Raw genomic sequence first — 23,547 nt, forward strand, 5'->3', positions numbered from 1 at the left:
CGGTTCTCCATGTGCTAAAGCCAAAAGTGCATGAAGTACAGGTGACGTTTTACCAGACTGCATCGTGGGAGAATTTGTAACTAGGGATCTTCGCCATTTTCAGGACTATGTGGAAGCTGAGAAGGAATCAGAAAGATTACCTGAAAGATGCATTTAGGGGACAAATGTGACACAAATGTGCATGCAGTCCTGTGGTAGAGTTATCACTGTATGCCAGTCATAACTTCTGTCATACTAGAAATATAACCAAATGAGGCTCATTCAAATGAGCCCCTGTGTCCTGATGAATGCCACACCGCTTAGCAAGACCTGCAACTTCAAATCCCAGCTCAGGACCTGTACTCGTGGTTTCTTGTGTCTCGGTCACTCCGTTTGGCCCCATAGACCCCTGTAATGCCAGTGACAGTGCACACATCAGCGGCTCTCCCGAAGGCATGCCAGAAGTTCAAAGAATGAAGTCTAAGCTTTCTCCTCCTCCTGTGACTCTCATTCTGTGTGCTCAGCTATACCACCAGCCTCCTTTATACTCTTAAATATTAACACAGCTATTCTCTTGATGCGGGATTCCTCATTATCATAGAAATAAATGATTAATTGTCACCATATCGAGCAAGTGCAACTTTTATAACTATATGAATCAGCACTGTGCCAAACCCTTCAAGAATAGTAACAGTGTTCAAGTATTTATTGCACTTTATTGCTTCCTGGATCATTTAAAAGGAGTCACTGACAAACAACCGTTTACACACACTTGAAAGTTTGCCTCGGATGTACTGAGCAGTTCTGTATTCCAAAATGCAGACGTACCTTCTTTCCCAGCAATTTAACGCTGGGTCTTTTGCAGAAAACTCCACAGTTTGTCCAGCAAATGCTACTATTTGCAGTGGCACATCTTGTGTGTTACCAGAAGATAATTTTAATGAAACTTTGAGCGTAGTTTTAAGTACTGTTCTAACAATCATGCTGGCTTTGGTGATGTTCTCCATGGGTTGCAATGTGGAACTTAAGAAATTCTGGGGTCACATAAAAAGACCCTGGGGTATTTTTGTGGGTTTCCTTTGCCAGTTTGGAATTATGCCTCTCACAGCCTTCTTGCTGTCCCTGATCTTTAACGTGCTTCCTATTCAAGCTGTCGTGGTGCTGATCATGGGATGCTGTCCAGGGGGAACAGCCTCCAATGTCCTTGCCTACTGGGTGGATGGAGACATGGACCTAAGGTAAGAGCAGCCATTCTCTAAAGAGTTCATGTGGCTTTTTGCAGTGTGAATTTTGTATTGAAAGGGACTGTTGGGTTCTTTTTCTTAGCTTCCTGATCCATGCATGGTGGAGCTTCTTTCTTGTAAAGATGTATAGTTACCGTAATAGTACTAAATATAAACAGAATGGCAAATATCCTAGGTTCATTGAGAATTCATGACGAAGACAGCACAACAGAATTGTGTATATTAGAAAAGGTCTTTATTTAAAATTTTCAGATGCTACAGAAAATAGCATTGATGAAGACCTCTAAAATACTAGGGATGAAATCTTTGTCCAAATTTGAATTACTTCTGTGGTTTAAGATCTTAGGTAGTAAAAAAAAAAAAAAAAAAAAAAAAGAACAACACAAGAAAACAGATTTTAGGACCTGAATCCTGTGTACAAAATAGTGGCTATGTAATAGTTCTTCAAGTAATGTTTCTTGATAAAGACCACCAATGGGAAAATATTCTCCCTCGTTTTGTGTTCTGTACAATGAACAGACAGGCATAGATTTTCTCTTTGGGAACTAATACAAATGAAAATCACTTGTAATTCTATCTACTCCTGGCACCTTCTGCAAAGTCTTCAAAATGAAGGAAAATTTTGCAGGCTAGAAGCCACTGGCTAAGGCAGCCCTGCATACAGGACACAAAGAAAAAACTCCTTCGTGGCTAAGTGTGACAGTCTCAGTGACAGAGTGCTCTGAACTCAGAAACAGATATGTAAGGCACCTGGCATGGTCTAGGACATCAAACATGCAGAAGTGAACCCTACTCTTGATGCAAATTCCATGGGGGATTCATTAACTCTAACAGTCTTTAAAAATGAGCTATCTTTTTATTTTTGTATCTTGATTACTTTGCTCTAAAATAACCAGGATCATTTCTGTTTCCCAGAGAGTAACATAAATTGGAGCATTCATCTGATTTATCATATGTCAGTCTGAACTAGAAATGGAAAAAATAATAGAAGTAAGAAAGATGTGGAGCTAGGGTGAATAGACTAAAAAGGTTAATATTTCTAGGTTTAATAAGACATTTTTTCCATCCTTTGAAAATGGTGAACTTTTCTGTCACATACAGGTGTTAATGTAATACCTGATTTAAAAATATGTATGAAGTCAGCTCTGCTAACCGCCAACTTCCTCACTATGGAGGAAAGACCTATGATATTAGAAACTGTAAGACACTTTGTTTCAATAAATAAAGGTCTAAGAAACCACAGATGGAAAGATATCCAGCACAACTCTGAAATTCTGTCCGTATATTTCCTTGGAAGAATACAGTGTTCTAAACTGTACTTTCTCAGCTCCATATGTTCAGATCAGGCCACTGAAATCTGTGGTAAAAATCCAAATTGATAATGCTATAAATATGAGTAGGGTTTATATCCCAAGACACTAGCAGAGGGCAAAGTAAATTGAAAATACCTACAAAAGGTTATTCTTCAACACCTTTACCTTAAGAAGTCAAAGGCTTTTGGTCAGTAGCTTTGTGACAGTAATGCAGGGACCAGAGGATATGGGATGTACACCAGTGCGAGCATCTCCAGTTATTGGTAGAAGAATTGCAGTAACATGGCTGTTTTCTGGAGCTAGGATGGCATTATAGAAAGCCAGCCCACCCATTATATCAGACAACGGTTTTGTTTTTCACTGATAATATCTTATGTTTATACATAACAACCCATCACCATTGTCTACAGTCCTGCTTCAAAATGTCCTGGTGCAAATCGACTACAAGTTAGAGCAGGAATTAATTTTCTACTGCTCATACAATCACAGCGAGGTGAAGTATGAGGTTTTATACCTTTCTTAATATCTCAGATCCAGAATGTCTCCTCTAAAGCTTCCCATAGTGACACCTGGTTTTGACATCTCTTGATATTTCACAAGAACAACTGCTTCTGAAACACCATCTCCTCTCCTCCACAGCTCCCTGGGGAGCTTCTGCAAGCACACGGTTAGAGAACAGGCAGACTTTGGAGCGGGATTTAGTAGACACAGGGACAGTAAGGAGATGCAGGAAATATGGAGGTAGGAAAAAAAAGAAAGTTCTTTTATCCATCTGGAGCTTCTCCTGACCTTAATTGTAGCCCAAAGCTCTTTTTTTTCTCTCTATGTAGGAACTCTTTTACCAGAGGCTCCTACAAAGTTCTATTCAATGACTCTGAAGCACAGTGACAGGAACCAAAATTAATGCAGATATTCCTGTGGTTTCTGGATCAGTTTTTCTAGATTTCTCTGGATCTGCCTAGTTTGTGGGACAGATTCAGTAGTCCCTTTTCCGAGAGCAAGCAACACAAAAGAGATATTGGAAGTGAGGCTCATAAGGAAGTTTCCACAGTCCTGTAACTAGAAACCTCTCTCATTATTTTTACGTCAGAGGAATGTGATTTGTTGGCATAATTTAATCTGTTCTACTCAGATTCTGAGAATTTCCTCTTTATTTTAGCTGTCTTGTCTTTTCTTCCTTCTTCATTCCTGTAGCAGAATGCATCATTTAGTACAAGGTGTATCAGGCCTGATGGTTTCAAGACTTTATGTTTTAAAACAGAAATGTCTTTGCACAAACTGAGGAAGCAACAATACTTATGCTCAGCTTCACTGAGTAATTCTCAGCACCTGCTCTTTCACCTAGAGCAAAACAAGCCAGAAAAGCTAATTTTATTACATCACACATCCTAGACAGTGAAATATTTTTGTTCTATGCTGTTGACTTTGGAGTGAAATATTAACATTCTAGAACTGTTGGTGTAATGGAAAGCTCCATTTGATGGCCATCTGACCCTGTCCAGTTTGCCACACTCTCAGAGGCCAACGGGACAGACAGCATGCAGACAGACTTGCCGATAGACCTTCCCGTTGGTTGCCTATCTGACTGCCTCATTTGCACTGAAAGTTATTGTTCTGTGGCTGCAGAACACATTGAAGTTTTATGTTCCTTTCTTTTCAGCAGAAGCCATTCCTTCCATTTAGCTTCTTTTCTAACCTGGTATGCAGGATAAATTGGCTGTAGCCAGCAGCATTTCTTGCCCAACCTTTCATAAGCTGTTGAGTCATAATAAGAAAATGAGAAAGACTATAGGCTAGCATGAGATGAACTGTCACTTTAACCAATTTCTTTGCAGCGTCAGCATGACAACTTGCTCCACACTGCTTGCAATGGGCATGATGCCACTTTGCCTCTTTATTTACACCAAGATGTGGACCGATTCTAGCGCAATTGTACTGCCTTACGACAGCATTGGTGAGTCCAGTGAATCAGCAGTTTCACATCTGACTCTCTTCTTTATCCTTCCTCTGGTAACAACCAGTTTTATACCACCATCCTGCAGAATCACGAAGAAATGACCCTAGTTTTTTAAAGATATTCTTCCTGCTACTTTCCAGTAACTTCCATGGGAATTAGGTATCTAAATCACTTCATGGCATCTGCAGCTCTGCAGAACAAAGACTTGAAATCATTATAAGTGTTGTACAGATATTTGTCACAAAGTTGTGCATGTTTTTCTTTCTAAATGGTTCAGAGACCTGTGTGGTACCAGGATAAGAATATAGAATAATTTGTACAGGAATAGCTGCTTCCCCGGGATGAATGTGTTTGTCACAGCTTTAAGGCACAATCCTGCAAAGTGCTAAGTGCTGAGGCCATAATCTGGCAAAGTGCTTAAGCACATGTGGATAATTAAGCAAGTGATTAAAACTGCTGAGTCTCTTTGAAAAGCTGCAATCTACACCACCAGGAGTCGTTTCATTTGACTTCCTGTCAAAAATCTCATCCAGCGACAAAGAAAGAATAGTCAAAGTATTTGGAAATACAAAGCTTTGCAGAGCTGCGGCCCTGGTGCTTATCAGGCGCGGTTCCGTGTTGTGCGAACCTTAAGAGCCAGTGGAGTCATGTTCATATTCTTCAATTTCCTTTCTCATTGTCCTGGGGAAAAAAAAAAAAGTCACATACGTTGCTTGTACTTTCAAAATAAATAGTGGAGGGGGGAGGCCAAAACAAAAGAAGCTGTAAACTGGTTGCTGATATGGTACAGTAGCGAAACACCTGCAGACAAAATGAACATTTAGTATAGCTACTCACATCACAGGATAGTGATGATTAGCACACTCAAATTTCTGTCTGCCTTTCTGATGCAGGTGAATGAGCATGTAGCTCAGCAGAATGGCAATTACTTCAACAGGCTGCCAAAGATAACAGACTCTATAGAAAAGCAAATGGGCAGGTGCGGGTAGAGCACCCGTGCATGCTCTGGGGTGTGCGTACCAGAAACATCCTCTGAAGGCTTGCTCCGTACCCCCAGCTGCTCTGCACGGTGTCTGCCGTCCTGTCGTGAACTTCTGCATGATACCTGGGCTTAACTTCTCTTCTTTTTCCTTTTTTACAGGAATTTCACTGGTAGCTCTTGTAATTCCTGTTTCGTTTGGAATATACGTTAACCACAAATGGCCTAGTAAAGCAAAAATCATACTTAAGGTAGGATATATAAGGCTGAAGCATTAGTAATTATAGACAAATTATGGAATCAGAGGCACCACTGAAGCAGTACATTGCTATTCATAGAGTTAGTAACTGACTTCATAAGAGCTGGGAAGTTTTCAGCAGAAAACAAATGAGATGCTGTGGAAATGTATTACTTTCCCCATGCACAAACATGCATGAGTTGCATACATTATTAGAAACCATCATTATCCAAAGAGCCTACTTTTGTCTTTGGCTGCAATTATGTTAGTAATTGAGTTCAGTTTATAATGTAAACTGAAATAGGAAGGAAAGTGTTTCAGGTCAACTGGAAGCAGTTTTTCTCTGCAAAATAATAAAAAAAAAAAAAAAAGAAAACTTTCTGGATAAAAAAAAAACCAACGTTTCTACTTTTAAACCAGCGTATTGATTTTGGGGGCAATTTTGAGTGTGAAGTCAATTTTTATTTAAAAAATTTTGAAAATGCTCCATTTAAAAAGATCTAACAATACTATTCACAAAATTCAACTATCTTTGCAAGATAGTTTCAGATGCATAAAAAATATGTCTTTTTGGCAAGAACTACTCTCACAAAAAAAAAATAACAATAATAACTACTACTACTACTACTTAGCTGCACTTAGTGTTAACAGCAAATTTATAATTCTGAATATTATGTTTAAGTTTAAAGTGATTGTCAGATGTGGTGAGTACCCTTGGCCTTTGTTACCCACTCTTAGTTATATGTTTTCTACATTTCTAGTTTTCCTAAACAAAACTAATCTCTAATCCAGCAAGTAGTTATTCTACCTATACTTTTGTTATCATTTCTCTACTCAGGTAGTATAGAACACAAATAAAGTCCTTTTAAGTCCAGTTCATTTTATTGAACTATTAGTTTACGGTGTTGTATTTTTAAATCCATTCTCAGATTACTTATGAACTTGGATACTATTGGGTGCTAGTTTCAAAGCTGTACTATTCCCGTTTAATCAGTTAAGGGAAAAGCATGGACTTGGACTCACATGCCCCTCACATGAAAAGGCACTCTGCTTGCTCTGTCAGTAAAACATCGTTTCATCCTCTTTCTTTCCAAGTAGGGTGAGCAACCCACAGTAAAGTCCGTTGACAGTTCTCTTTATGTTGGACAATGAGGCATCAAGTGAAGATTGAGCCATAGCTGTCAGATTAAGGTCCACATAGTAAGAAACCAAGATAAGAGTACAAAGACAGTGTGCCAGGTGAAATAGAAGAGCTTTTCATGGCCAGACCATGTTTCTTCTTCCTAGGTGCCTGTGGTTAATGGCTTAGTCAAACAAAAGTACTTGTTCACTCAGTGCTCTTAAAAAGACTTCAGCCAAAGACTGATTAAGTCAGTTCAATAGGAATATATGTTTTAGCTGAGAAATGAATTCTCCTAAGCTTAGCCCCAGAAGTCTGCTGGTGACATCCCTGGCAATGTATGCCATAAGGGCAGACAGTTCGCTTGGATATTGAGAAGAGAGTGAGTTTTCACTTTCTCTGGCAAGTCGCAGTGAAGCTCTCAGTACATTCAGCCACAGGAAATAAGATCAACTCAGTGACTATGTATATGCAGAAATGCTCATAGTCAGTTTTCAAACACAAATTTTCAGCCACATTGAAGATTTACTCCTCCCCTTGGCAAATAATTTCGCATCACTAACAATCTAGCATCTAGTTAGCGTACACTACACTAAGCCCGGAAGTATGACAGCCCAAGAAGCAGGGAGGAAAAGTGCATTATGCTAGCTATTAGGCTGTCAGTTTCCCAACAACTCTGGGAAAAAATTTCTAATGTGTGTGCCATTCTTCTCTCATGTCACACCTGCAAGATTATTTTTGATCTCCAGCTCTAAGTACAATTATAGCCAAGGCTTCAAGAGACTAGTTTTACAGGTATCTGCTATAGATACCTATTATAGCCGTGCCTTGATCTCCAACTGTAGTCACACATTGAAGTACATCATACGTCTCCTGTTTGGGAAAAATGGCAGCTAATCTGTCTGCCTGCTGTGAATTACATTACTGTAAACTTTAGATTTTATGTTCAATTAGATTTTTCAGCGACTTGGGGACACTCATAGGCGTGTTTGACACTATGTTTGATGTTGTTAAATTTTTTCAGGGTCTCTTATTCACCCAATTCTTCCTCTTTCCCCTCACAGATTGGTTCCATTATGGGAGCAATCCTCATCGTGCTCATTGCTGTGGTTGGGGGAATACTCTACAAAGGCTCCTGGAATATCTCACCCAAGTTATGGATCATTGGCACCATATTTCCAGCAGCTGGATACTCTCTAGGATTCTTTCTGGCCCGTATAGCCGGTCTGTCTTGGCACAGGTATAGATTTCTCTGTGACAAAGACCTGTAGTCTTATTTCAGCTGTAAAAGAAGTTTTTATTTAATGATCAATTAGTCAAATGATTAAATCAAATTATTTAATTAATGCAGAGAATGCTCCCTAAAGATTAGCTATGTTAGAGTCTCACTCATTCCTCAGTCCTGTTTCTGGGACAGAATGTGTAGATAAAACTTTTCTTGTGCACATTTTTATTTACAGATTCTGGCTGTACAATTTCCTCCAATGTCTCATATGTCTTCCCTCATGTGCCAATGTCCTGCACTTAAAGGAAGTGGACAAACCAGACCTGACTTATAAGTGGGTTGGGACTGCAGTAAAATTTCTTATGAAGATGCACCAGTGTGCAATTTAGAATATGATTACAAGATAGGGTGATAGTGTTACCGAATATATGTGGCTAGAAGGTGGAGCACAGTCCTTTACACTTGCTGAAATGTCATAAATTTTGTGTGTTCTGTTGGTAACAGCTGTATGACTCATGGGGTGTTTCGCTGACTATGTGAGCTGAAGGATACCATTTTCACAGTTACTGTATGTTTCTTGTTTATCTAGGTTACTAAAAAGCATAAGGATGCACAGGCTGCTATTTCACTATTGTCTTTGTATTATTCCCTTTAGATGTCGCACAGTGTCTCTGGAAACAGGCATGCAAAACTCTCAGCTATGTTCAACTATAGTACAGCTCTCCTTCACCCCTGAGCAACTTGAACTGATGTTTACTTTCCCACTCCTCTACAGCATTTTCCAGCTGTTGTTTGCACTACTACTTTTAGGAGGTAAAGTATAGATATTTTCTATTATAGCATTATAATTATCATTATTATTATCCGTCTCATTTTTCATGAGTGTGGAAAAAAAACAAAAAGGGATAAAAGTAAACAAATGGAAAACAGTTAAGTAAATAATGACCTAGATGAATACTGAGCATTGCCACTGTGCTGTGCCCTGTAAATAACTAGGAACATACAAGGCTCAGTTCAAGATTTGGAAGACCTCTTGTTCTCTAGCACAAAGGAGGGTAATTCCACCATCTACAACCAGGCACGTGAGAATACTTTGAGCACTGGATTGTTACTACCCTTGGCCAAGGAAGGGCAAATGCATCTTCTTCCACCACCCCAATGTGGCTGGGCATAGAGGTGCACAGCAGGGCCCTTCCCACAGGCCTGCACAAACTCCCTCTCCTATCAGCTCTTGAGAGAATAGGCATTCACTTCACAGCTAATGTGAGAAAATACCTTCCATTAGAGGTAAAGGTCCTTTTTTCCTCCCACATACACCTCTCATGAGTTTCACTGGTGCTACTACAACTGACTACCGAAGGTCAGGACCTTGTCCCTCTTGCTCATCCCTAAAATCAGCTGTAACTATTGAGCTCCCACTCCCAAACCAGCCATCTTACCCAACACCACAGCATTGTCCCAGGGACACAGACTCTGAGGTACAGCCCCAACTCCGACCTGTCTGGCAGGCAACAGCGTGGGGACAGATGAACCACTTTGTCCCAGCTCCTGCTGAACTGGACTTGTGTAGAAGTAAGGGTCAGACCCGCAGATCCAGCCATAAGCCCAAAGGCTTCCCACAGGAGACAGACAGTACTTTTAAAAGTCACCACACACAACAGGAACACAAAGCAGTCAAATACAAAATGCAGATTTTAAAATATTTTCCTTGTTATTTTCTAAACATACTTTTCCATTTGATGAGTGCTGTTGACATAAGATAATTAAATATAGCTTTAAAGAAACTGTCAGGAGGTGTTGGAATGTTTTAGCAATATAAGGAAGGAAAATGTTGCATAGATACATGTTACTACAGTGTCTTTTTCAAACAATGGTTATAATTTCTTTGTTTAATACTAAGTCTATATCGATTCCCAGGCTACCGTCTTTACAGAAGACACCGAGTCAAAACAAAGACAGATGTCGAGAAAACAGAGGAAACAGAGGATTCAAAATCAGTGTCATCACATGCTAAAGTTAATGGAGGATTTGTGTCAAATTAGACCAAATAGACAATTGCCACTGTTCCCACCAGTTGAAAAGATATAAGATATACGGTTTACTTAAAACTTTTTTTTCACATGCCATTGCTTTATGGAAATATTTAACAAAAGGAGAAGTTCTACTGATACTGTCCAGTAAGACTTGAAAATTATTAATTTATGAAAGATCTCTACTTTGATTTTGAACTGGTTTCTGCCACAATTGCTTTTTAAGCTAATTCCTTAAAAATATTTTATATTTTGTTATAATTTATTTAAAGAAAGGCAGAATAAAGGTGGGCTATCACTGAAAAAACAAGCAGATATTTGCATTACCAACTCCGTCTCACGAGCCTGCACATCAACCTGCTAGTCTTAGCCCCCACATCAAAGAGAAATCTTGTAAAAGTGCTTGAGCAGCAACAGGAGTTGAGGTGGAAGATCTGATAAGGCTGGAGGACTTCCACTGAACATGAATCAATCATGAAATTGAAACAAGCTAGTAATGAAATAAAGTTTCATTTAGGTCAGTCTGGGCAGACTAAGGTCATTGCACTGTACTAATTGCTCGAAGCATCAGTTTATTCTAAAGCTATAATTTTAACAAGTGCAAGGTACCTTATAACTCCTTTTTTTTTTTTTTTTCCCTAAAGTGACAGATTTGCATCTTCAGTCTGGGTCTTTTAGGTGCTGGAAACATGAACAGAGAGAAAAAGCTGGGGGCATAAGCCTAGAGCAATTTTAGTGTGACAGTTGCATACAAAGGAGGAGGCAGAGATTTTGGAAGCGTAAAAAATTATAAACTTCTGCACTGAAAGGGAGGCATTTGAAAGTGAAACAAAGTTGTCCCTGGTTCATCCAGGACTACTTCCACCACTGTTAACATGAGACACTAGTGCTTGTAGAGTTATGTATTTTCATTTTTTTATTAACTTAATAAATTTGAACTTACCAGATGTCTGTGACATGTAGACACTGATGTAGTTGCTAACTTTGAGATTTTATTTATATGAACCACAGACAGAAATAATTGGATGTAAACATACATTATTTGTCTCTGAACATTCAAGAGTACATATGGAAAGCTGTCCTAAGTGTGTGTAGAAAATTAGTGTAATTCTAAGAGAAATAGTGCAGTAAATTTTTTGCAGCTGCAATTTTTTGTAGATACATTCAGTAACATTAGTCCTGTAGCTCATATGTAAAGAAAACATCCAAAGAACTTCAGATGAAATAAGTGAGAGTTTGTATGACCAAAAAATTCAAGAATGAGCCGACTATCAACACATGGAAACTATACACCTCTTTGTCATATTCAAGTGGACCTTCCAAGGTGTTGTGAGTTAATGTGGCAGGTTTTTAACAGACACAACTGAAATTGTGGAATTTAAGTTCCAGACATGTAGCTTTCCACTGCTGCAGAAATGTGCCCAGTATTAAACAAAGAAGAAATTATTTCTGTCTACCATATGTGTGGGAAAGGATCTTGAAATGATCCTGAGTTCTGGGAGGCTTGAAGCTGCTTTACTTTTGGGGAGAGTTCGAAGTGGTCATAACCTCCAAGGACAAGTTTAACACTTAGCAGGAGTTAGCACATAACGAGGCGTGCCATGTTTTATAGAAAGAAGATTAAACAGAAAAATGTAGTGAAGTCTGTTATGGGGAAATCGTAAATGTGAAAAAGCACGTTCATGGAGGAAAGCATAAGCTGCTATTTGTAACATTGGTGGTAAAAAGGCTATTGTCTTTATCCTGCGTCTGTCAAAAAATGGGCAACAGAAGTTAGTTAGGATCCAAGCTGCTACTCTTTCCCCATGATAAACTTCAATGCTTCCATGCATATTTTAAGCAGATTTTGAAAATGGATTGAAGAATAATAGTTTGTCTTGCTTATACTATGTGTATGTGTGTATTTAAAGCAACTGTATAAACACTGAACTGAATAAAGTCAGAAACTATTTATAATTTTGCCCACTGGAGTAATTTAAGGTGGAAAGAATTGAGACTGAAACCTAACATGCAGACAAAGTTTATGGCTTTGAGATGTAACAAAAACACCTCAGATTATGTGTAAAATGAATATGTTTAATAATGAGGAAGATTAAATTAACATGGGATGTCTAATGCCATATTTCATATATAGTTTTTAATGTATAAGTGCACTTAGGGCCCCAGATGAAATATAGAGGCTGCAGTTTCTGCAGCTGTTACAATTACATCTAGCAAGGGTCGTACGTCCCAAGCTTCAAATGAAGTAAAGCCAGCTCAAAGGTTTTAACCAACATATGCCTCTAGAGCACATCAAACCTAAAACAAAACCCCAGGGTTTGTTAATGTTGTCAGAAACAGGATTATGTTGATGTGACAGCTACTAAATCTCCAGCTGTAGGAGTCTGGGCAGCATCAATATCCGTCCATCACTGGTGAAACTAGGGTGGGCTATCTCACAGCAGCATAAGAAACTTCTGGGGGAGCTCTGTCTTGTTCCCAAAGGACTCCAGAAAGATGCTATGTGACTTTGACTGTCAGCTATATAAATGTGGAGATACGGGATTCTCAGTTGAAGAAGGCTGGTGGCCTCCAGCCTTGCAGTTGTGGTTGCCTTGGTATTGTTAGAAGAAAAACTGTGTCTTGCTGAGATCAGCTTGTTTAACCTACTCAGCATCATCTTCTCTCGCATTCTTCAGCATGAAAATCCTTTCAGAAAGGTGGTATCACTTAATCACCATGTGTTTTTAGGCAATTATTTATCCATTGAAACAACCTGTGGATGGGACATTGCAGGATGTGCAATTTAAAAGAGTCATGCAATGATGTTCAGGCTAACAGATACTCGATCTAATTAACTCTTACACTTGCTGGTAATCATGGATTTAACAGTTCAGGCTAAGAAGTCATACAGATGCCTCAGCACATTTTAGGTTAACAGAGTTAGTCTACTTTTAGGTAGTAAAATGTAATGTCTAGAAAGCATGGGTAGTCCTTGAGTCTTAACTCTGCTACACTGCTGGTTCTCAGGGTGTTGCAGGCAAAATAAGCTGACGTATGTCTAAGGACAGACAAACCCTAAAAGCTGAAATGGCAACTAAATTAATGCCTAGCTCATCCCAAGGTCTGTAGTCTAAGGGCTGCAAGGATGTGACAATCACACCTGGCAAAGCAAAGTCTGTAGCCGTAAACCTGGGTATCAAGACGTATTCCCTAGTCAGTGAAGAGAGAGAGATTAACAGCAGAGTTAATCATGCCCTTTGTTTCAGACTCCTATTACAGGATGAATCCTCCTCCCACATCTTCTGTCTCTATAAGGTAGATTTAGATGGCCGGATTTTTGAACTTCTAGAACTGCAGAGGAAGTTGAAATGAAATACATGTTTTTATCTTCATTTCTTTTTCTGCATAAAGTCTCTGAGCACCCAGTATGTTTCTTTTAACTAGGAAGAAAGATCTTTATAATTGAAAAAAAAATCCAGAAGAAAACCCAGCACAAAAATGTCTGTATAGTGTTTTTAATCTCCTACAAACATAAAACTAACTTCTCAGCTAACCAAAAGACAGGTAGAAGAACTAGTTCTGACATGCAATGTGCTGTGTTAGTCAAAAGAGAGTACAATTAGAATAAAATTAACAAGAAAATTGATTTACAGTTTATGTTAAACAAGTTTCTTGTTTCGGACTAACCAGGTCATGATGTTCAAAAAACACTATTAGAATCTCTGCCAATCAGTATTATTTTTGTCAACCTCAGAAAGGAGAAATGAACTTTTTTTTTTTTTGTGATACAACCAATTAACATACCGTACACTTGATGCAAATCTAAAACAACAATCAGTGTTCCCTATCTCCCAAGGCAAAGACCTTCACTGCTCGATATTTGGCAAGAATGCTCCTGCTCTCCCCAGGTTAACTGTATCACTTGCTCATGTCTAGAATTAAAGCAAATATAGTGTAATAGTACCACAACCAAATAGCGACGAAGTAGGCCTGACTGGACTTTCCAAGCCAGAACTGAAGAGCAATACAAGTAAATCTCTGCTTCTGTTTCCTAAGGAATATTCTCTCTGCTCCAGAAGCACTAACATCTCAGTTAAGCTAACCACTAAATTAACTTAAAATATCAAATGTAAAAATAACTGTTACTTACCAGGGTATTTGCCAGCCTTCAAAATGGAATTGCAGAAGATGGATAATTGAAAGCCCTGAAGGAATCCTAATATGTTTTCATGAATAGATAAGTTCTGTGGAATGACATTACTATCTCCATTTATTTTCCATTACATTTAGCCATCTACAAGTAAGTTTCCAGCGTCGACCTTCATTCTCCCGTGTACTGCCAGTAGGAAAAAACAGATGTTTCTGGAGAGCAAGCAATCACACCCCTCAGACACCCTCAGGTCTTCTGCAGGTCCCGTGTCCTGTATGTATCTAGCATGGCCCTACAGCCTCTAAAAGGGCACCAGACACCTGTTTAGGCAGCTAAATCCTTGTGACTTCTCTGCAAGTCACCCTTATTTGCAGGGTTTCCTCTGGTCTATACGAACCCCTCCACAGTCAGATGAAGAGTGAGAACTTTTGTATGAGATAATTGCAAGCCCATAAGAAGACCCTTGTAATTTTCTTCCCATGAAGCACCTCTTACAAAGCAAGGAAGTTCATTTAATTGCTGACTCAAATATTTCACAATTTAGAAAAACAAACAAAAAAAAAGTGTTACTTCCAGCTGCCTCTTGGAACTGGCCAAAGGCATGCCTCCTCAGTAAATTTCTCTCAGCTTTGCATCTTTCCACAGGATTGCATGAGACTTGGAGAGGGCTAAGAATAAAATTCAGTGAGGACATTCCAAACTATCTCTATGTAAATAAAGAGTGTATAGAAAAGTATTAGTGATATCTCTATCGTTCATAATAGACTTAATGTAAAACTAATCAATACAAAACTGTGTTGCCAGTAACACCTGAAAGATCATAAATCAGCCTCCTCCCTCAGATAAGGGTTGATTTAAGAAAACTTGAGACTTCAGAAATAAGAAGTTGAAATAAAGATCTTTGTATTTTGGACTTCATTTATTTGGGGATTGTCCTGCATGAGGACTGGAATTTAGCCTTTCTAATAACCAATCAGTCTTGAAATCTTTTGCAATCACAGCAAATACTTTAAAACTCAAAAAAAAAAAAAAGGGAAAGAAACCTCAGCACTCAAGAAAATAGTTATTAACTGCAACAGGGAGTTGATCAGTTCCTTTAAGTGGTGTATCCCCAGGTTACTATATATTTTTTAGAAAAGGAATAATTTCTGTTCCAGGCAAACAGAATTTAGTTTAGTTGTTTAGTCTCCTTAGAGCACACAATGCTTATACACAGGTTCTCATTCACTGCAATCATTCCTGACCATGAAAAATATTAGCAATTACACACCCAGTGTTTCCATCTCACACAAATTTAACATTGCTTTATATTTTATAGATGTAACTTAATTGCTTCAGATATGCTGATTAGATATGCTGATCAGATATCATTAAGGTAATATGATACATTCTTTTAAGTATGACTGCAGACCTTCTGTCTCCTTCTGCAATGAGTTTATATATTACTCATTTGGGGAATTCCATCACAGTTTTTAAAAGCCACTTTCCCCCATCTGAATTCAAAATAGATGTAAGGAGGTCATACTGAGATGGTAAGGCCTTGTTTAAATAATTTGATGGTACAATTAATTCCCCACAAGTGGAATTAACTGCAAGGGATTAATGAAAATGTCAGGGTTACAGGTTGTGCTGGTGATGTGTTTCTAATGTCAGTAGTAAATCTGCTGTAGGTAGAACACAAATTCTTTCCACATAAAGCTCTTTCTTTAAAAATATACTCTGAACTCATAAAATAACCCACAGCTGATATGGACCAGTTTTCCATAACAGTACACCTACTGAGGAAACAGAACAAAACATACAGCTTACATAGATGAGCACATATTTCAGGTTTGGGATAGCCAATCATCGACTGAAAAAAAATTATAAAATTCATGCATAATGACAAAAAAAAAGTGAGTTTAAGAAAGAGGTGAAAAAAAAGACGAATTCATGCACCGTAAGTTCATTGCTGGCAATTTAATATGATGATCCAGGTACAAGTCTTGGCTCAGGAAGTTCTTTAATAGTTGTTTGCTGGAAGCTGCAGAAATTCATGCTTATGTCTCTCACACTCTTTCCTTAAGCACCTGTTTCTGTTGTTGCCAAGCTAACTGGAGCTCTACAGTTCTTGTGTCTGTGTGGACATTTTCAGTAGTCATTAAACTCAAGGAAAAACACAAACTGGTTTCAAATATTTTTCCTATTGAAAGGGAAATAACATCTGAGTGGTAAAACAGAACAGTACATACTGAAATGAACAACGTGGTGACAGGGGGGACAGGAGAAAATTCAGAGAAAATTATTTTATTAAGACTGTAGCTGTTCATAGAGGCACAAGTCATCACATTGATGACTTACTTTCTATTCGGTACCACTTCACCCATTCTGTTGTGTTTTTTAGAATTTTTCCACCAAAACCATTTGGTACACAAAATAAAATCCTCCCACAATTAGAAAACAGAAAACATAAAACAGCTGGACTGTTTACAACACCAAAACCAGTTATGGTACTTGGAGCATCACTGAAGTATGGTCAGACTACTCATTGCAACTCGTTCACTCAGAGACAGCAAATCCCTTTCAAGGTCTTTGCAGGCACCTACCCAGAAACGCTGTGATGCTACTAAATGTGTAAGGGGTTCAATTGCATGAGTGGGTGGTGAGGAGGCAGGGATGACTGGGCAAGGGATCTGGGGTCAAGCAGTGGTGAACAGATAGCAGCATTTCAGACCGTGTTCTCCAGCCAGCCGGACTGCACCGGCTGTGGTCATGCCACCTGTGAGGGCAGACCAAGAAGATGAGCCAGTCCCACTCTCTGTGCTTAGTTTTCCCTGCTTGGTTCCCTCCAAACCAGAGCCAGACCACAAGCCACCACCTAGACTTGTATGGACAAGAGAATAGGCTGGACTCAGACACAAGCTCAAGCGAACATGGCAGCAGAGATGCAAGTTTAGGCTACACTTTTGCTAATAAATAAAATAAGTGAGGGAGCAGTCTCTGACCTCAAAACCAAGCAGCACTGTCCATCTCACATGCACAAAGCTCAGCTCTCTTTTCCTATGAGCAGGAGGGACACATTTCAGGCTCCCTTCTGGAAACAGCCCCCCTTATCAGCCCTAGCCAGGCACCGCTCATGAGTGCCAAGTCATGAGAGCTGAAGCTGTGCCAGGAAGGGTGCAGATAGTCACCAGACAGTCCTCAAGCTTGTGCCCTCCTCTTGGCTTATTTACTCATACAGATCTAACAGTTACGTGCCTAAACCCCTTTTTTCTTTAAACACTCAAAACCATCTGGCTTTAGTGGGACCAGAGAATTCAGGGTAAAGACCATGAATTTTCCTCTATTGTTTCCTTGTAGACCTATGGCAGCTCTGACTCATGCCGTTAATGATAAATTAAGCTTTAACAAAGTAGATACTTCAGTTAGAGGAGTTTCTACTTCTGTGGAACAGAGCCTCCATTTATAGAAAAAAAAAAATGAGCTTATTCATCCCAAAAGAATATTGTATCTTTGATGTAACTTCTTTTTTTTCTTTTACAATTTGATCTTGGTACCACTCATACTGCACTTTGAACATTGTATGTTTTTATTGCTAAATAAGTTAATGGCTATGAGAAAGAATGAAACTGATCACTGGGATTAAGTTTTCAAAGGAGAATTTCTACTTTTTACTGTTATGAAGGCTAATTTTATTGCATGAGTTATTTGTGTTTAACTGCAGAGAACTGCAGCATCAGGTTCAGAGGTGATGTGCTGACTTCAGGCAGACTTTTCGAAAATCTGTGACTCAAATATGTACGGTAATACAGAGTAACTTCTGCATTTTCTACATGATAAGAAAGGACATCTTGACATGGTAGGAGGAGGAGGAGGATTGGTGCTGTGAGGCTACTCAGTCTGATCCATAAACACCTTAGCAAATGCACAAAACTGTTTTTTGTACCCAATGCTAAACCATTCAGGAAAGGTGCCTGAACTCCAGAGACACCTTACAGTTTTATCTAGGAGTTGCTCAGACAGTTCAAGTAGCACATGCATGTGGACTCTAAAAGTGCCTCCTTTATAACATCATTCAGATCAGAAACAGGTTTACCCCAAAGACCAGCCAGGCCCTAGAAATAAGGAGCTCCTCCGCCTGCTTCTCTTCGGGGGCTCAGTCTAATGGTCATGTTCTGAGCAAACCTAGTCAAGTCCTAGAGGAACAGGAGGTTTCTGCTGCTTTTTTTTTTTTTTAATGTGCAGCTGTTGATGATGACCCATTTGCTATTCCTTTCCCCTCTCCCTCTCCGTGCATATTAGCCAATTCACCTTTGCTGCAGGTGGGTGGCAAAGTTCCAGTTCCTCCTCTATCTAAGGAGATTTAAATCACATTTCTCAATTCTCTAAAGAAAGCTCAACCACTTAATTCTTTTTATTCCACTTATGCTTGGCATATCTCAGCATCCTTATCACACAGCCTGGGAGCCAAACTGTCCTTGTAGTTCCGCTCTTGACTTCCACCGTCTCACCTCTTTGAGGGACTGGCCATTCTCAAAAGCAAAAGTCCTGTCCTCCAAACAGCATGATGACTTTCCCTGGAAGTACTACAACTGCTTACATTCCTGCTTTTCAGTTGAAGTTTGAAATAAAAATGATCCAAGAACACAAAAAAGAACAGTGTGTAGGCAGCAGTGGCACCCTACAGCAGTGTTTGCAGGCTCCCCACCAAAATAACTGAACTGAGCTGGAAGAATATGTGTATTTTTCCTTTAATCACAGAATTTAATACGGAGGCAGGTGTTTTATCCCCTTAGAAGAGCACTTTGACAACAATGGTGCAGCATCACAGGACTGCAAGACACCTAAGAGACAGAAGAGACCCCATACCCTGCTCTTGGGCCTGCCTCAGGGAGAAGTTCTTGGGCCAGAGGGAAGGTGACCATGAGCACAGCTCGAGTGGCAATGGAGAGAGAAGGTCACACAGGCAATGAGTGACCAGCACAGACACATCCCAGAGCAGTGTGTGTTCCAGTGAAAGTTGTCCTGCGCAGGAGGAAACATTGCTAAACAACAAGGTGGCCAGGAAGGAAGTCTGAGCACAGGGTTGCTGTTCAACCATACTGCTATTTCTATCATCTGTGGTACCCATCGGTAACTGCAGAGGCCACCCGTTCAGCAGTGTGGACATCAATCACAGCCTGGTTCTCATTCCTTTAGCAGTATTTCTATAGCAGAGGACTCTTCATTCTGGCTGTGAAAGGTACCTCTACCACAGGCCAAGATGTGCCTGAGAATGTGTTGGTCCCATCATGGACAGCACTTGCTCTGGTTTCTGCAGGAAGTAAATCCTGCATCCAGAAAGGCATCATTGTACACACCAGCCCTTGGTCAGCATTTGGCAGATAATGCTATGTATCGCGTGACACTTAACAACAGATGATAAGTCTAGACACAGACAGAGAGGTGCAGGATTCTCACAGGAGAGCTCCTCTGTCCTACTGCATGCAGATTGGCTAGATCACTAGCAGAGAGCTAAAACAAACAAACAAACAAAAAAAAGGTTTTATCTATTCCAGGAATACACATGTGAATCCACAAGTAGGCATATGCATAAAGGACACTATAAGGAAAGAAAAGAAATGAGGAAGACAGATAATGGAAGGGTAGATAAAAGCTGAGCAACTACCTTAACTATCGACTGGAGCAAGATCCCAAGCAGACAGAAACAGGAGTGGCTATACAACAAAGAGAAACGGAAACATCGATTGCAGCACTGCAATCCAATCAAGAAGACCTCTGAAATGAGAGGGATTAGAATTAGCAGGAACAGTTTTTGGAGAAAAGGTTTTGTGGTGCCCTTCTTATCAACATCAAGAACTGCCAAAGAAGGACCATTTTTCAGTATTCTTCCTTTTATTTCTGAAAATATACCTTCAAAATTTAGAAATCAAAACTGTTTACTAAGTAACAGATCCAAGATTTCCCATCAGAATGTGAAATTCTGTCTTTAACTTCAGGCTGAATCAAATAGGGTGTGCCATACACTTTTACCAGGGAGTCTCATCTTTACGACTTGGAAGATAAAAATGACTTCTTATCAGATAAATTACAGGAGATATGAGACAAGAGTTCAAGTAAAAGATATGCACTTTGGATAGACAAGTGAGCAATGGGCAACCGCTAAACTGCAAAGAATCAAAAGAACATAGTTTTTCAGCACGGGGAGGGGTCAGAAAAAGTAAGATATACATTAAGCAGTTTCATGTAATGCACTGTTTCACTGATTTTATGCCACAAACTGAGCTTCCACAGGAACTGACTTGTCAAAATAACTGAATAGTTTTGTTCTCCACTGTCCTTCTGTCATCAAGTAGTACTGTAAGTGTACTGTAATTGCTGCAAATATAATCTATGTATTCCTAGGACAAAGTTTAGAAAGCAGCTGAAGCAAATATAAAATATTTTAACAACATTTTACTGTGCTCGCATTAAGTAGTAGCCTGAACAAATTGATTCTCTCTTTCATCCTTAACTCTGGTACTGAAAACATGCAGGTAGATCTTACTTTTTGCATGGAAGAAGGTTCTGCACAGAGGGTTGGAATTTGCAAGTTCAGATTTTAGACTAATTTTAGATCTTAACACAGACAACTGAAATCCTTTATTGTTGTTCATATTGATTTTAATCGATGTCTTGAAATATTGGCCTGGATGAAGCACTGTAATAAAAGTGCTCCTGAAGCACTGTAATAAAAGCTTACTTCCTTTTCAGAACAACAGGAGGTTTTGACTGTAGACATTGTGGGGTGAATTTCATGCTCCGTCCTATACCACTACACTAAACAAACTCAATAATCTTAAAAAGCCAGGGAACTTTGGACTTAAACTCACAGGTCATCTCAGACCTGTCACATAAAATTTCAGTTGAAAAAAAAATTACCATCCTACTGCATTTGTTATCCCTTCCTTCTAACTGGCCTAAATTATTTTTGTCTTGCTTCTTATTCATCACTCTATGTCCTGAAGCTAAACTTCGGAATTCATGTGAAGTATTTACACAGAAATGTGAAAATATCAGCGTTTAACACGGCATATGATGGGAGCAGGAGAGCTGTGCTCCAGAGCTTCATTTTACATAATCAGTCCCTGAGATCAGACAGTTTCACTGCACAGCAGCACGTGTCAGCACTGCGTGTTCAAATAAAAAGAACAGAAGACCATAAATATAATCTCCTGCAGAATGTGTGAAAAAGTTATTGCTTCTTTGCATATCTTGTTCTTGAAAACTGACATCAGAGATATGAGATACCAAGGTGGAGTATAAAACCAGATCTTAAGTGGTTTAATGTTTAGCTCTGAACAACATAGATATCGAGTACACTGATTTGCATACTGTCAAGCTGCATGTGCTTCTATCAAAGGGTCTTTGTTTACCTGCCTCAATAAAAACACCAACCCAGAGTCCAAGAGGAAACAAATATTCTGTGTGTTACTTGCCTCCAGGACATGTCCTTGGCCAGTCTGCCTTGGCCCATTGGTTGATTGGGACAAAAATGCCCTCAATCACTGCCTTGGCACACGCTGCAAGACATCACCCTGCTTGTTGGCAGAGCCCACAGGATGCTCACCCCTCTCAGCCGAAAGTCCTGCCGAGCGGCTACATCCCAGGCACTGGGAAAGGTCTTCCTCGGTCTTCTCATGGGAGACACCACTGGACTCTGCTTCCTTGGGCTTTACTGGAAACAGGGCCATAGCCTCAGTATATAATATTAACTAAGTTGTTCTGGGGCCAATTTTCAGACCCTTGTATTAGCACATCACAGCTCACGCTGCTAACATTTCCCCCCTCCAAAACACAATGGGCAGCTCCTACTTGGCTGCCTATGCACTTAAACACTTCTGTTTCAAACCTGAAGCCCGCATTTCTGGCTTGCATCCACTCATTAAAACAGCAGCTCGGTGGCTGGCATACGTATAGCAGGGTAGAAGGAAAACTGCTCTGCCAGCATTTCCCAGTGGGACTCACGCCCTCGTCCCACCACGCGGCAACAGCTGCTGAATCCTCTCCCACTCAGCTCACAGGTGGGAACCGCCCCACCGTGATGTGCCACAACCCCAGAGTAAAATTATTATAAAGGCAGGTCCTGTCCAGACAAGGGATACCTCCCTCATCCCTTGCACTTGCTCTACGTCCTCGCGGCATGTGGCCATCCAGCCTTCTCATGGTTCTCCTCTCGCTTCTTGGAGAGCTGTGCAAGCCACCTTCACGTGCCATAGAACTTCAAAGGCAGAAAGCAATGTTCAGTATTGAAGAGTGAATTATTTCTTGGGCAATCTTGAAAAGCTCGTTTGCCCAAAATTCAGTGTATTTTTCTCAAATACTGCTTTTACTGTATTCCCTCTGCTACTTCAGTCAGTTGGATTTTGTGTCACTGCTGTGAATGTTCTTTTATTCCCTCCCACAATAAAGCCTGTCACACAGTCTGGTGTATGGGCTGTCAGTCTCTTAGGGCAGAAAGGACTCCAGGGTCACGCTTCTCACTGCTGTGGCTTCAGTAAACAGTTACAATAAAGGGGGTCTCCAGTCTGTATCCTTATCTGCACTTTCACAGACCCAACCAGAACTTATTTATAAAATACTGAACTGTTGAGGAAAGTTTCAGACGTCTATTTTTTTAAGACTAAGTTGTACATAGAGACTCCCTAAAAATGCTCATGTTTATTTTGGTTGAGGGGAGGGAGCTAGTAGAAAGGACTCTGGAAGAGGGAAGAGGATGTTGCCTAAAGTTGTTATAACAGAACTGCAACTCAGAGAGTATTAGAATGTAGAATCAGTTATTTTCAAGTAATATTTCTGTTTGTATTTTCCAGTTTTCTGAATTGTCTCTGTAGCTGTGTTTTCAATTTCATTAGTATGTTCCAATACTCTAGCACAGGGCAGGGCAAGAATAAATCGTCATTGTTACACTTGTGAAAAAAAGGACAGTCTACTTACTTAGATAGCAATTTACTTTTCCGAACTTCAATGGTCTATGTTTGGTCTACTTTCCTTTGACTCTCCTTTTTAACCAAGGGGAAGAAATGACAACTTTTAAAACATTGTTTATCTGATCTATTATACACATCTTTAAGCTGAGAATAATGGGATCCCTATTTATCCCCACTGACCAGAGATGTGAATCTAGGCTCAGGTGTAAAAGTTTAGACAGCAGACATCCTCGTTTGACCATTTACTAGGTTTGTAGATTCTACTTAGATCAAGAAGTGCAAATTTTTTTTATGCTTCTTGGTAATTCATCTTCGACTGATCTAATAACAGTTGTAGAAATTATTTCTTCTGTTTTTTTTTTCCCTACAGACCTCCTTATCA

General features: G+C 39.6%; 1 protein-coding gene and 1 long non-coding RNA gene across 2 annotated transcripts; one reads left to right on the forward strand and one right to left on the reverse strand.

The window, feature by feature from the left end:
- The first annotated feature begins 795 nt into the window (after nucleotides 1-795).
- SLC10A2 (solute carrier family 10 member 2) lies at nucleotides 796-10,097 on the forward strand. Its single transcript, XM_010122445.1, has 6 exons — nucleotides 796-1,217; nucleotides 4,372-4,490; nucleotides 5,635-5,723; nucleotides 7,895-8,070; nucleotides 8,711-8,868; nucleotides 9,973-10,097. The coding sequence occupies exons 1-6, from the start codon at nucleotides 796-798 to the stop codon at nucleotides 10,095-10,097; spliced, it is 1,089 nt and encodes a 362-aa protein (XP_010120747.1).
- On the reverse strand, nucleotides 4,938-14,331 carry LOC147602324 (uncharacterized). The gene is made up of 3 exons (XR_015257739.1): nucleotides 14,218-14,331; nucleotides 5,514-5,661; nucleotides 4,938-5,174 (listed from the first exon to the last, which is right to left on the reverse strand). It is a non-coding gene; the product is annotated as an uncharacterized LOC147602324 (long non-coding RNA).
- Nucleotides 14,332-23,547: the final 9,216 nt, after the last annotated feature.

The sequence above is a fragment of the Chlamydotis macqueenii genome, chromosome 1 (genome assembly GCF_036417535.1).
Source record: "Chlamydotis macqueenii isolate bChlMac1 chromosome 1, bChlMac1.mat, whole genome shotgun sequence".
In the NCBI taxonomy this organism is placed as follows: domain Eukaryota; kingdom Metazoa; phylum Chordata; class Aves; order Otidiformes; family Otididae; genus Chlamydotis; species Chlamydotis macqueenii.

Excerpts from the sequence above, each read along its gene's own strand:
- SLC10A2 (XM_010122445.1), top strand. The coding sequence starts at position 796 with ATGCAGACGTACCTTCTTTCCCAGCAATTTAACGCTGGGTCTTTTGCA. Across the intron at positions 4,491-5,634 it reads ACTGCCTTACGACAGCATTG|GAATTTCACTGGTAGCTCTT; the intron begins GTGAGTCCAGTG and ends CCTTTTTTACAG. Across the intron at positions 5,724-7,894 it reads AAGCAAAAATCATACTTAAG|ATTGGTTCCATTATGGGAGC; the intron begins GTAGGATATATA and ends TTCCCCTCACAG.